Here is a 12,722-nt window from a genome sequence, read left to right as displayed (position 1 = left end):
CAGGGCAGGGGATCAGGGGCCTGTGGGTCTGTGAACTTGTTTGAAAGGGTCTTCCAAAGGAGAGACCTTAAACAAGGAGCTGTGGAAACACCTGCGTGAAAATCTAAGTGGTGGTGATAGAAGGATGATTTGGGAGCAGGAAGAAGGAACTGGTAAGAGAAAAGAGTGAATAAGCAGGAGGGGAAAACAGCCAACATTTTATGAAGACACACCAGAGAGAGGAAGTCATACAGAAAGTACTTGTTGACAACTGGTTGAGAAAAGGGGTAGCAACAAGAGAAGAGCATCTGGAACAGAGGACACCACCCTAAAAGTACATCAGAGCCATTATTTCTAGACTCTGGTTCTCCCTTCCTTTTTGTTTTGATTATTGCATAGCGTTTTTTCTCTTACATTTCTTGTCCTCTTCACTGGCTCCCCCAAACAGTTTTTTATTTTTCATTATCAAGACACACAACAGATATCTGTTATGATGTCAGAGACATGCCAGCACCACAGTTTTTGGTGACAATTTGCTGATTTCTCAAAATCAAGTTATTTTTATGGAGTATTTGATCTCATCCATGTCTTACAAAATGGGTAGTCTTTAAAAATCAGCCCCCTTGCCATTCTAGCTCATCTCTCTATCCATCTGCAGCAGACAGACTGCCACTGATTTGAGTACCTGCAGCTTCCATGGTCTCTAATTTTTCAGCAGTGCCCCAGAAAGACTTGTCTGGGCCTGAAATATTGCCCCGTGCATTTGTGTGTGTGTGTGCGTGCAGAATTTCACAAGGTGAATTAAACCAAGTACTGAAATAATTCATGAAGGAGAATTACCTTTCTCTGAACTGCTCTGGTGTGATATCTATATCCCAGTTTTTCTTCACATGCATCCATTTATCAGAATAGTTACCACTTACTAGGATACTTTAATAGAAACTGAGATCAGCAAAATGATGATGTTATTGTGAAGCTATATTTCTCACGTCGCATGGGATATACTTGGAAGCAAATCTGCTGGGGGGAAATGTGAGCTAATAATTTCTGCAGCTGTTTTCCATGTATATTATTTTACAGTTTCAATTCACAATTCAGATACGGGTTATTCTTCTAAAATGCTTTTAAAATGTACTTTAGATAGTATTCAACATCCCAAAGCACTGTAGATATGTCAGCATTTCTGTTAGTAATTAGCAGAGCAAATGGCTGCAAAGTAACCTATTTAAAAAGAAATCCAGCTGCTTCATTAATAATAGTTGTGTCCTGCAGATATAAGTACACAGTTTTAAAAGCTTTTGTGAAGATACAAAGAAACAGAAAGCCTTTATCTTTAGCAATCCTAATGAAAAGCATTCAGTGAATATAACAAATGTTGTGAGATTTGGAAGGGCTTATCAGATAGTCTATCTTTCTTATTATTTAAAGGATCACTTGTAACAGTGCAGTGTTTTTACACAAAGGGTGAAAAACAATCCATTTCTTACCAGAAGAAATATTTCCCCACATACCACAACCTGCAAAAATTCACTGGCACATCCCTCTGCCTTCCTCCAAAAGCCTGCAAAAATGGATCAGTCTTACAAATTCAGAGTGAGATTCTGCAATGAACCATGTGAGGATGTTCCACAAGAACTCCATTTGCCATCCCCCTCCTCACAGCCTTGGTGGGATATTTGCTTTCATGACAGTCCAGGTTGCACCATGAATCACAAGCTTCAAGTAAAACCTCCCTCCCCACCTTGATCCCTAACTGCTAAAACTTTAATAGCTTTTAATTCCCTGTTTTACAGATAGCAGTGCCTACTTTCTGCTATTAGTATGAATTTAACAGCAAGCTCAGCTAAATTATGTCTTCCCCGCCTCACAAAATATCTGTAGGCTGGCTGCTAACTTTCAGCTTTTGGGTGAAAAAAAATTGGCATGGATTTGCAATATGAAGATGCTTCAGATATATTCTTAGTGGAAAGGCATCAGTTACTTAGAACCAATTCTGTAAGATGATGGCAATTAATTACAGTGATTGTGCATCATCAGACATCCTAAATTGCTGAAGACACTTGACACCGAATTTTCCTCAGAAATACTGCCTTATTTTTACAATTATATAAAACTTTCCAAAAGAGTAAACTCAGTTATCTTTTCCTTTTTTTCTCCTAAAAATATAAGATTGAGGCTTGTGAGTTAATCATCCCACAAAAGTACACCTGAAATTTTCTATCAATAAAATGGTTCTTTGACCAGAAATAAGGTTCATGTGGGTTCATTTCTGGTAACACTCAGAGAGATTTCTCTGAAAAAGGATGTGGGCTTCCAGTTTAGTATTTCCTCAGGGGCTAGAACCTCACTCCTCTTTCAATATTACTCCAACAGCTGCCAGATAGAAGTAATCTGTGCTTGGAAAGAAAGTGGCTAATACTGGGAAATTGAGGAGATCCAGGTACAATTTCTTGTTACCAGTTTCACACACAGACTTTGGATGGGACACATTTTATTCACCTGCCTGTGTCATGGAGATTTTAGCAATCATTTACTCTGCAAGCACATGAGGAGAGTAATAAAGACAAGGAGGGTTGAAAGGGCAGCTATCTGTATTGATAGAAAGATGTGGTTAGTAATTAGGATAGGAGTAGTCAGATATGTTTGCTCAGGTTTGTTGATGTAGACTATAGAAGATACAACAAGAAAGACAACCAAGAGAGATGCATAATAACAAAAACTAACCAAACAAACAACAACCACACAGAAAAATAGACATTGAAAACAAACAAAGAAAAAAAACCCACCACAAAACCTTTATAGTGAGCATTTTGGCAGTTTGCCAGTGCTGTTTGTTGGAGTTGTCTGTCCTCTGAGCATGACCATGACGAGGTAAATCACACGGGGTTTGAACCACTGCTTGGTGATCTTGCAGTCTTCATACATGACACAAATGCAGCCTCTTTTTGTGGAGGAGAAATGGTGATGAGTGCTACGTTGGACTGAAACCTATGCAGCACTTCAGAGGGTGATCCAGTAATAGAACCCAGGTCCAAATCCCAGTTTCACTCCCTCTCTGTTTGTGCTGGAACCACAACATTTTCCTCAGCCTTGCTCTGTCAGATGATTGCAATAATTCCCACAAAAGCCCTTTCCCTAAGGTTTTTCTTTTCACCCTGACACATCATCCCCCACTTAGCACACTCTCTAAATCTATGGCTCACAGATTTATAGAGTTTACTCTATTATGAGTTAAATATCATCTGCTGTTTTCACAGCTCTATTTAAAGGGCCATTCTTGGCTAAAATAATTGGATTTAGCCACTCATGGACAAGAACAGGGTGATTAGGAGGCCAGGTGGCTTGTGTGCCTGAGGAGGCTACTGCTTGTTGGGTTCAGTTGCCAAGAATGACACTTGGAGAGCTTTATGTTGCCTCTGGTCTGCACTCACCCTCCTTGTGCATCACCAAGTGTGGGCACAGATTTAAACCACAGAAAAGGAACACATCTAGAAAGTACCTTTTGGGGATGTTTGTGGCTGGCTACATAGCATCACGTAAAATGGACAAAAAAACCCCTATCACCAGGGTACTGAACTTCTTTCAGTATTTTTCTGCAGCTGAAGACCACCAGAAACTGTCAGTGCTTTGTTGCTGCTCAGTGTCCAAGCTGTGCTGACAATAGTCGTGCAGTGAGGTGAGAACCAGGGCCACAGCAATATTAATCAGATGAGAACTCGTGGTATTGCAGCAGGTTCTGTGGCAGCCGGACATTAAAATAATCCATCAGGCCTATCCACTGCACTGTACTTGCTCACCTTCTTCATAAGGAAGGGAATTCACTCTCCAGGGATCAGTGTGGGAAAGAAAGCTCCTCAGGTTCTGCAGCATTTTCACTGAATAGACAGATGTTTAGGTTTGAAAGATGCTCCAATCTGGCCCAGTTTTGGGAATCTCAGAGCTGGAGGAGAAAGGTGTAATTTACCTGGTGTAATCACAGGGTTGTCCTGCCTTCTTCATTGTTACTGTTTGCCACCGTAATGCTCCTTTTCCCGCCTGAAAACTTGTGACTGACACATTTCCATTCACTTCAGAGAACTAAAATACTTGTTAAAAAAAAGTTAGACTTATTTACAGGCATGCATAGTAGGCGAAAATCATGTATTTTGTTCTTTCAAAGAGTTTATAAGAAATGTGCTTAGTTCCCTGAGAGCACTAACTGCAGCAGAGTGTACAGCAAATGAAAACCTGGGATCCAGCCCAAAATTTTAATTCCTCGAGGCAGGTCTAGCAGAGGCTAAGATAAGTGTTACTAGATGGAGAAAATATTATGATATATTGCTGTTTCTTGCAGTAATCATTATGAAGTTATTCTCAGAGTGGTTTTGCTATCAGGCTCACCCTTTTTTTCAACTACAGTTTAGCTGCTACAGCAGATACTTCCATTTAGCAAGTTTGGGGGAAAGGAAGAAAAGAGAAAAATTAAGACTTTTAGCAAGTTCCACAAAACGATGCTGTAAAGTGCATGTTGTATATCCATCTAAAATGGCCTCACTAGACAGAGTCAGCTTTGGGGAAAAGAAGCCAGATGGCTTTCCCTAACTTTAATGGTTCCTGTTATTATTTATCTGCATTCAGAGAGGCAGCAACATTAGAGCTCATAACTAATATTCCTTCTTCTGCCTTCACACTCAGCATTCGTGTGCACTTTTATTTATTGGAGGCTCATTCCTTCCTGGCAGGAAAAAGAGGGCACTTTGCTTTCAAAAGTGACTCTGTAAAGAAGAAAACCTGCACTGGAAACTGCTGATATAATTCTTTTTTTTCCTGAACCAAAATCAGATTGAGCAATTAGAAAGTAAATTTGAAATAATGCATTACCTTAACAGTGACATTGTAAGCAACGTGTGATCTAAGATTACCCTGAGAAGCTGTTGCTGATGCTACAGAGCCAATATTTGTTCTCAAGCAATGTTTTATCCTGCTAAAGGGAGGTAGAAAACAGTATTTCTGATACTGCTGTGAGAATTTAATTCATAAATACCTATTTTAAATATGTAGATATTTTTACTTAGGCATTAAATATTGTAGATATTCTTACTACCAAGCAACAAGAAGTTTATTAAAAACTGTTTTGTATTTGAAGGTAAAAATAATTTTATAGGTAATGTGAACTCTTTCAGTGTGATCCTTGTGAATTTGCCAAGAATACATAAGAGAGCAGAGGATCAGAACAGAGCCAGTGTCATTAATGTCTTTTAAAAGAAGGGAAAAGAGAAGCCAAGAAATTACAGGCCAGTCAGCTTAATGTCAGCTGCTGAAAGATTTTTGGAACAAATTATCAGAAAAGTATTTATAAGCACCTTAGAGATAACAGGGAGATAAGTATGAGCCAACATGGATTTGTCAAGAACTAATTCCGTCAAACAGTCTGGTTTCCTTTTGTAACAGGGTGCAGGCTTTGTGAGGGTGGGAGAGACAGCTGATCTCCTAAACCTTGACTTCAGTAAGGCTGGAAAACTCTCCCATGAGATCCTGATGAGAAGCTGGAGAAATATGGTCTTCATGAAACTTCTGCTGGTGGACACTGTATTGGCAACATTCTGTATGGAGGGAATGGAATTTGGATGGAAAGAAATATGGGGTGGAGCTGTTCTGCAGTCTGTGTTTTCCCATATTTTTATTAAACTTCTGGATCCTGAGACTGCAACTAAACTTTGAAATTTTCAGGCAATACAAAGCTGAGTAGGAACTCAGGCAGACAGTAGGATAGAGCTAGAATTTAAAACCACCACAACAATTTTAAGATATAATTTAGTAACTAATTAGCTTAAAACCTAACTAGAAATAAGTAAGGACAATGGCACAATACTCCACTGTGGCTGGAATAATCAGCTCTAGAGTAGAGAACAGAGAATAAGTGTTCAGACAGAAGTCTGCTGAAAGAAATTACTCTGGAATTTGCAGCAGGTCAGGGGCATTTGCACTGCTGTGACAAATGCAAATGGCACCCTGGAAACTAGAAAGAAGAGTATCCCCTGCAAGATCTGTGAAGTAAATTTTTCTCTCCCTTTACATTGGTGAGGGCTCAGAGTACTCTCTTGTTTGGACCTTAATTCTTCAGGAAATGTATGGAGGAGGTGAACAAAGAGTCCACAACAAAATCAAAAAGAATAGTTACCAAGAAGATGAGATGTGTGGACTGACCCAGTGTGAAACCCAAAGGAAAGGGCAAGAGAGATATTTAGTCTTCATGGGCATATGAAAGAGTTGCAAAGAGGAATTGCAATCTGTGCCAGTCACAGCCCCTGCTCGAGGGAGGCATCTTATTCAAGATATGGTATAGGATAAGAACTAATGGCCCTGATAGTCTTTAAGTGCAGGTTAGAAAAGCATGTCAGGAATGACACAGAGTGAAGAGATGATTTATTCCCTGTTCAAAGTCCCTTCCACCTCTGTGACTCTGTGTCAGCTGTATTCCAGTGCACCAGTGTGGGCAGAGACACTCGATTATTCCAGGACATCCCCTCCTTGTTGCTGTAGCTGAGTGAGGAAAGCAGGACCCCAAGGCTACTACTGTTGTGCTGTCCAGAATAGAGGGCAGTTTTTGCATCTCATAATAAACCTTGGAAGGGGTTCATCGTGCAAATATTTTGAATAATATAAAGATTTCCCGTATTTTTAATGGTTGAAGAGTCAATTAAGATCACTCATTAGCAAATAAAATGAACTAGAGTAATTATATTTAATTGAATTAATAAAGCCTATTAATAATAATTAATTAAATCCGCATGGAACTCTGTTAACTGTTGACTAAAGAAGAAATTGTCAGTTGACCTCATTCCATGCCAATAATATAAACCTGATTGTGTTACACGTGATAGTATGAAACATGGGTTATACTGCCTAGCAATACCAAGTTGCAAGTTGAATTTTGGAAGATTTAAGCTGATAAAATCTTACCATTTTCTTTGCATGGTAGAACAGAAATGCATACAAAAACTACATCTTTCACATAGTGACCAGTAGGATCTGACACTGGTGAGTATAATCTAAGTTAGTCACAGACACATCATTTTCAATGCTATTCTCCATGTAAAATAAGATGTAAATAATCTGCAGTAAAATATTTAGACCTGTAGCAAATCCTGCACATTTCTTAGAGCATAAGGGCATAAAAGTGCTCTGAATTATATGTCAAATAAAAAAGTGGACTTTAGAATAGATGGAAGTCTAGAAACAATACAGAAAAATCCAGTGACCAAGCCTTCAAAAGGTTACTGAAGAGTAAAATAGAAAAAAAAAACCTTCTCTAGAAGAAAATTTCCATGGGCTTGTAGAAAAGCACTGAACTAGTGCACGCTGGAGCTGGAAACTAGACAGTAAAAAGAAATGAGAGAAACTTTGGATATCATCCTTCCTCCCCTGCAGGAACTGACCAGCCCATTATATGTCAGTGCTCTTGAAAGGTCTGTAACAGGAGGAGAATATTTCACTTACATAAGGTTTTCAGAAGCCAACTGTAGCTGAATGAAAATGCTTTTTTTCAGGGCATTTGCACCGCTGCATAAATGCAGTGGCAACTACTCAGACATTGCATCTATACTCAGCTGTTGAGAAAAGTTTATTTAGTAAAGCCATTAAAGCCTGATTAAAATTTAATGGAATGATAGGATAAATGTGGTGAGTCCACTGACTTCTGAATGGCTGCCAGTATTGATTAACGCCCTTAAGAGCCCAGTGGGAATCCTATCAGAAGCATATTTCAAATCTAAGCTATGGGAATCAGAATAAAGCCCTGGGTAAAAACCACCCTATCGTTCAGATGAGTGTTTTATGTCCCTAAACAACAAGCAAATGAAACAAGATAATGGAAAGTTGCCAAAGGATTGCACCTGGGGATTTACACATGCTGAAGATACAGGGCCAGATTCATATCTGCAATAACTTTATCAAACTAGTTGAATTTTCCAAGGGTTAGGTATGGCCACAGTCTGTATCCAGATCAGATATTTGGATATATTGAAGGGTAACAGTTTATAGATTGTGTGGGAACACAATTGGCACAGAAACAGATGCAGAAGTGATTAAAAAGAGACTTGAGAGAGAAGACTGTTTTGCTGGTGGGAAAAAATGTAGTTGTTCCGACAGCAAGGCTGGCAGTGAAACAATATAAAACCAAGCATGAGGAAAACAGATGCAGCAGAGGATTTGGAGAAATATGCAGAGGGAGAAGGAGGACAGAATAAAATTGCAAGTCGTATGTTAGCAGGTCTGTCATTTCTTCAAAGGTGAAGATAATAAGTTTGAACTTTTTTTGTCAAGGTAGAAACCGAAAGAAATTTGAAAGGAGGGAGAGAATGGCAAAAGCATGAGATTGTTTTAAACTCAAGCATTACTGCTATACTGGTAAGGCAAATACTGAGAATTGGAAAGAGCAGAAAAAGGTTATGTTTTATGAAAAATTAATCAAGCATGGTCTAGGTTTGAAAGAGCAGAAATTAAAAAAAGAAGGAAGGAATGCTTGTGATGTGAGAGGACAAAAGGTTAAGAGAGGTGTTGCAGATGAATCCGAGGTTTGTTGAAAGAATGGAGCTGTTAAGGAAGATAAGCAGGAGGTGAAATCTAGAGGTTTGGGGGCTGGTTTTGTTTGGTGTTTTGTTGTGGAGGTGGGAGAGACCTGATTCATCATTTTGCAAAAGTCAGGTGCTGGCACTTTGTTCCAAATCCTAATTCTACAGTTAGATAAAAAAGAGTTATCCATACATGGTGTGAAGAGTATTAACTGTTGGCAGCCAGCTTCATAATTTTTAAATCAATTGAACATTTAGAAGTATTAAATGAAAAGCAAAACCCAAATCCTGTGTGGCCTCATTACATAAAGCATTGGATAAAGTCCATTTCCTTCCTTTATCGAAGAGGCTTAAAGTATTTAAGAATATTATCTTAATTGCTAGATGGAATGTTTTTATTTAAAATATCTGTCACTGGTATATTTTGGACTCTGAAATAACCCTTATTCTTGTGGTAGGGTCCTGTGATAATGAATGTCATAGGCTCATAAGAGGGGATGACCTTCTGTAAAATGTCTGGTTATCACAGTTGTGTCTTGAGGCTGTGAGGTCTTCTAGCTGACAAAATGTGTTGGTATTTTCCTTTTACCATTTTCTTTCTGGATTTCTTTTATTTATTCTTTAAATATTTATATCCTGACGAGCTGAATACAGGCCCCAAACCATTGAGTCATTATGGAAATGCTGAAATACTTTGCTGACCAGGGATAAAGTTAAGCATATCTATACAGTTCAGCCTGTTGCTTTGGTGAATCTAATTAATTTACTGAACTTACTGTAAGCCTCTCCCCTACAAAAAACCATCTTGCTTAAATGTACCAGCTAAGCAGTAGAAGTGTCCTGAATGCTGATCAGAACATTGCTACTTCTCTGTTGCCCAATGCTAAAGGTGCTGGAGGAGAAAATTAAAAGTTACCTTGCTTGCAGGAGAGAGTTGTTTGTTTTTGTTTGGCTGTTCCTCCTAACATAAAAGCCTGGCTCACTGAATAATCCATGAGAAGCTAAATGTCTGCCAGCTGAGGTCACAAAAATAATCCTGTAAGCAGTCTGCTGTAAATGGTAGACAGGGCAGACCTAAAAAAGGCAAAGAGCCCATAATCACATTTCTATACATGTACTCACTTGGTTCCCACTGCTACATAATTCATGAGCTGTCTGACGTAGGACATAAAGAAATGTTAACTCTAATGCTGGAGATGGGGAAACTGAGGCCCAGAAAGACTGACTAGCTGGACAAGTGTGGTTAATGACACAACTCTTATTTACATGTTCAACACCAATAGGAGTTAAGCAGCTTACTGCATTCATGGGGCTGTGCTTAAGGGCTTTCTTCCAGGAAGACTTCGGAAAAGCTTTGGAATAACCCCTGAATTTCAGCCCAAATCTCCTTTTTAATCTAGTATTCAGAGATTATATGCTGTTAGGTGCAGAACAAACATGAGATAAAGCTCCAGACTTTTTCTGGGCTGTTCTGGCATTTTTTTTTTAAACAAAGAAACCTTCCCCAGAAAAAGCAAAAAAAGTGAGGTAGCAGCAGTACCTCAATGCAGACAATCAAGGCTGAGATAATAAAAAGAGGGTTCTTTGTTTCCTGAGGCCAGAGAGTAAAAGATGAAGAGAAGATTTTTGTGTGCTTTCTCATTCTTGTACTAAAAAACAGTGTTTGGGGAAGGTGTTCTTAGTAACCTATTATAAAAGATATAAAATTTTGTCAGCAGGAAGACTGTGGAATGTGTGAAAATATGGAAGAAAATGGGGATAAACTGCACAATGGGAGATGAGATGGCATGCACTGCAGACCAAGTCAAATACTTGACAAAACAAGCATGTTGGCTGGCTGGGTTACAAATGTGCTTTAAATAAGAGCTGTAGTTAACATTGCTAGAATGAAATGAACGTGTTCTTTGAACTTGCACCTTTCCTTGCAGAAGCACGATGGCCACTTCACAGTCATCCAGCTGGTTGGAATGCTGAGGGGGATTGCCTCTGGCATGAAGTACCTCTCAGACATGGGGTACGTGCACCGGGACCTGGCAGCACGGAACATCCTGGTCAACAGCAACCTCATGTGCAAAGTCTCTGATTTTGGTCTGTCACGAGTGCTGGAGGATGACCCTGAAGCTGCTTACACGACAAGTGTGAGTTGGCCTTATCTCATTTGAACAGCTGAGTGCCTCGTGCCCCTTTTATTCCAGTTTCAGGTTTGTTTATGCCACAGGAACAGCAGTTTGAGGTGGCTTGGCTCCGTTCCCAGTCATGTGATTCAATAAACACCTTGGCAGTGCTGAGGGGAATTTGTTTTGATTTTTGGCTCATAAACTTCGGCAAACATTTATTTTAAGCAAATGTGCAAGTATAAGAGGGGGACCTTTTTCCTTCTTCTTGGGTTTGGTTTTGTTGGCTGTGGAGGGTTTTTTCCCCCACATTGGTACCTCTTCTGTTAGTTTGTGTTCATTTACAAAGAGATGTTTCTAAAAGAGAGGGATGGAGGAGGAGACAGTCTCACCAGTTTCACTGTTGGAAGCTTGGTGTTAAGCCTTGCATTCATAAATGAAAATTTTCATTTTATTTCACTTCAGCTTACCTTCTAGCAAGACCTTTCTTGGATGGTTTAACTCTCAGTTCATTAATACTTAAATTCCTTGTGTGGTGCAATTAAATTGTTATAATGGAAAATGGGGTTTGGGTGGGATTTTTTTAGGGGAAAGTTTTTTCTGTTTGTGTCCACTGAAGTAAAAAATTCTTGAAGAAGCTTGTTCAGTTTTGACTTAGATAAAACCCCAAAATTGTACCTGCAGTATGAAGAAAGTAAGGAAAGGAGTGTGTTGGTTGTTGCCAATAAAATGACAAGCTCTGATGCATCATTTTTTTGCCATATCAAAATGTTTAGTTACAATCCTGTTACAGTTATTATCACAACATTAACAATTTTGGCTAATTATAAGCTGATTTCAAGTAACTTTCATATCAATCACTGAAACTAAAACTATTTCGGAGTCAGAGTACTCTGAAATAGTACTCTCATTAGTACTCTCACAAAATGCACAGAATTTGTAGGTTCCCATAGTAGGGCACAATGACAGAATTCTAATAAGAGATGATAAATGAGTATTAAATAATGTATTTCACCCTTTTTTTTCTATTTCACTTTAAAAAGTGATGTATGACCAAAATAAGGAACTCATCTAATTTAACTGTATTGGAATAAGTACTCTGGTGTATCTACTGAATTCAACATAGATATTGTAAGGGGATTATAGATCCTATATATTTATATATGCATAGTATATATGTATTTCTAGTTTAGGCCTAAGATAGAAGTGTTCTGATAATTTTACTGTAACTTCCACTTCTTAGAAGTTCTATACAGAACTGCAAGCTGACTAGTCTTCACTCACAAGCCTCTTTGCAAGGTTTTCTATCAGGATCCATATGCAAGCTGGGGGGTGGGGGGAGGGGGGAAAGCTCCTGGTTTTTACTTTACAGCACAGATTTCCTTCATTTATTTCTCAAAACCTCTTTTGCTTCACACTGCTGCTTAGTGTGAGGCTTGAAAGGAAAAATAAACATTACTGCAGCTTAACAAGTTATCACATGTTGGCTGAGCCTTGCTAATTGCCCGTGTGAGTGTGCTCAGCTGGCAGCAAGTGCCTCCAGTGACAGGCAAGGGAAGTTACACTGATCCTGGGCTAATCAGCCCAGCTGGTGGAAGGCCCTGGAAGTGGCCAAGCAGCCTCTCTCCCAGCTAGGTTCAGAAAAAATACCAAATGACAACGGGAGGCTTTCAGCTATTTTTTATCCTGTATTTTTCTGCTGGATACCAATACAGAACAATTAGTTTTTCAGATTAGTTAGAGCCTGCCTTGTTCATCATTGCTGGAGCTGCTTTTAATCAGGAAATGTTTTGTTGGGGAAAAAAAAAAAGAAAAAGGAATATTTCATGGCAATGTATCTGTGTTGAAGGACTTCCTTGAAACACAGGGCAGGCTTTGATGAAGTGCTCACCCTGTGTCAGACATTTAAGGTGAATCTGTTTCGACCTTGAATTCCTCAAAGATAAACAAGCTTTGAAACTAAGGTGGGAAAATGCTCTGTGTCGTTCTGATATGGATAAAAATCTTTGTAAATATGAAGAATTCAAAGCAATGCAGTCAGATATAATAGAAATTAACAGCATTTTAAATCACTCAT

General features: G+C 38.9%; 1 protein-coding gene across 3 annotated transcripts in view; it reads left to right on the top strand.

Annotated features, from left to right (window-relative positions):
• The window catches only part of EPHA6 (EPH receptor A6), a 405,075-nt gene that overhangs the window by 344,087 nt on the left and 48,266 nt on the right, over positions 1-12,722 (top strand). For all 3 annotated transcript variants that reach the window (XM_029961479.1, XM_029961480.1, XM_029961478.1), the window contains one exon: positions 10,460-10,669. In XM_029961479.1, coding sequence (XP_029817339.1) covers positions 10,460-10,669 — 210 coding nt within the window. The remainder of the gene's footprint in view (positions 1-10,459; positions 10,670-12,722) is intronic.

The sequence above is a fragment of the Manacus vitellinus genome, unplaced genomic scaffold (assembly GCF_001715985.3).
Source record: "Manacus vitellinus isolate BGI_N305 unplaced genomic scaffold, ASM171598v3 scaffold_35_pilon, whole genome shotgun sequence".
Taxonomy (NCBI): Eukaryota; Metazoa; Chordata; class Aves; order Passeriformes; family Pipridae; genus Manacus; species Manacus vitellinus.
This window is presented reverse-complemented; position numbering and strand designations above follow the sequence as displayed.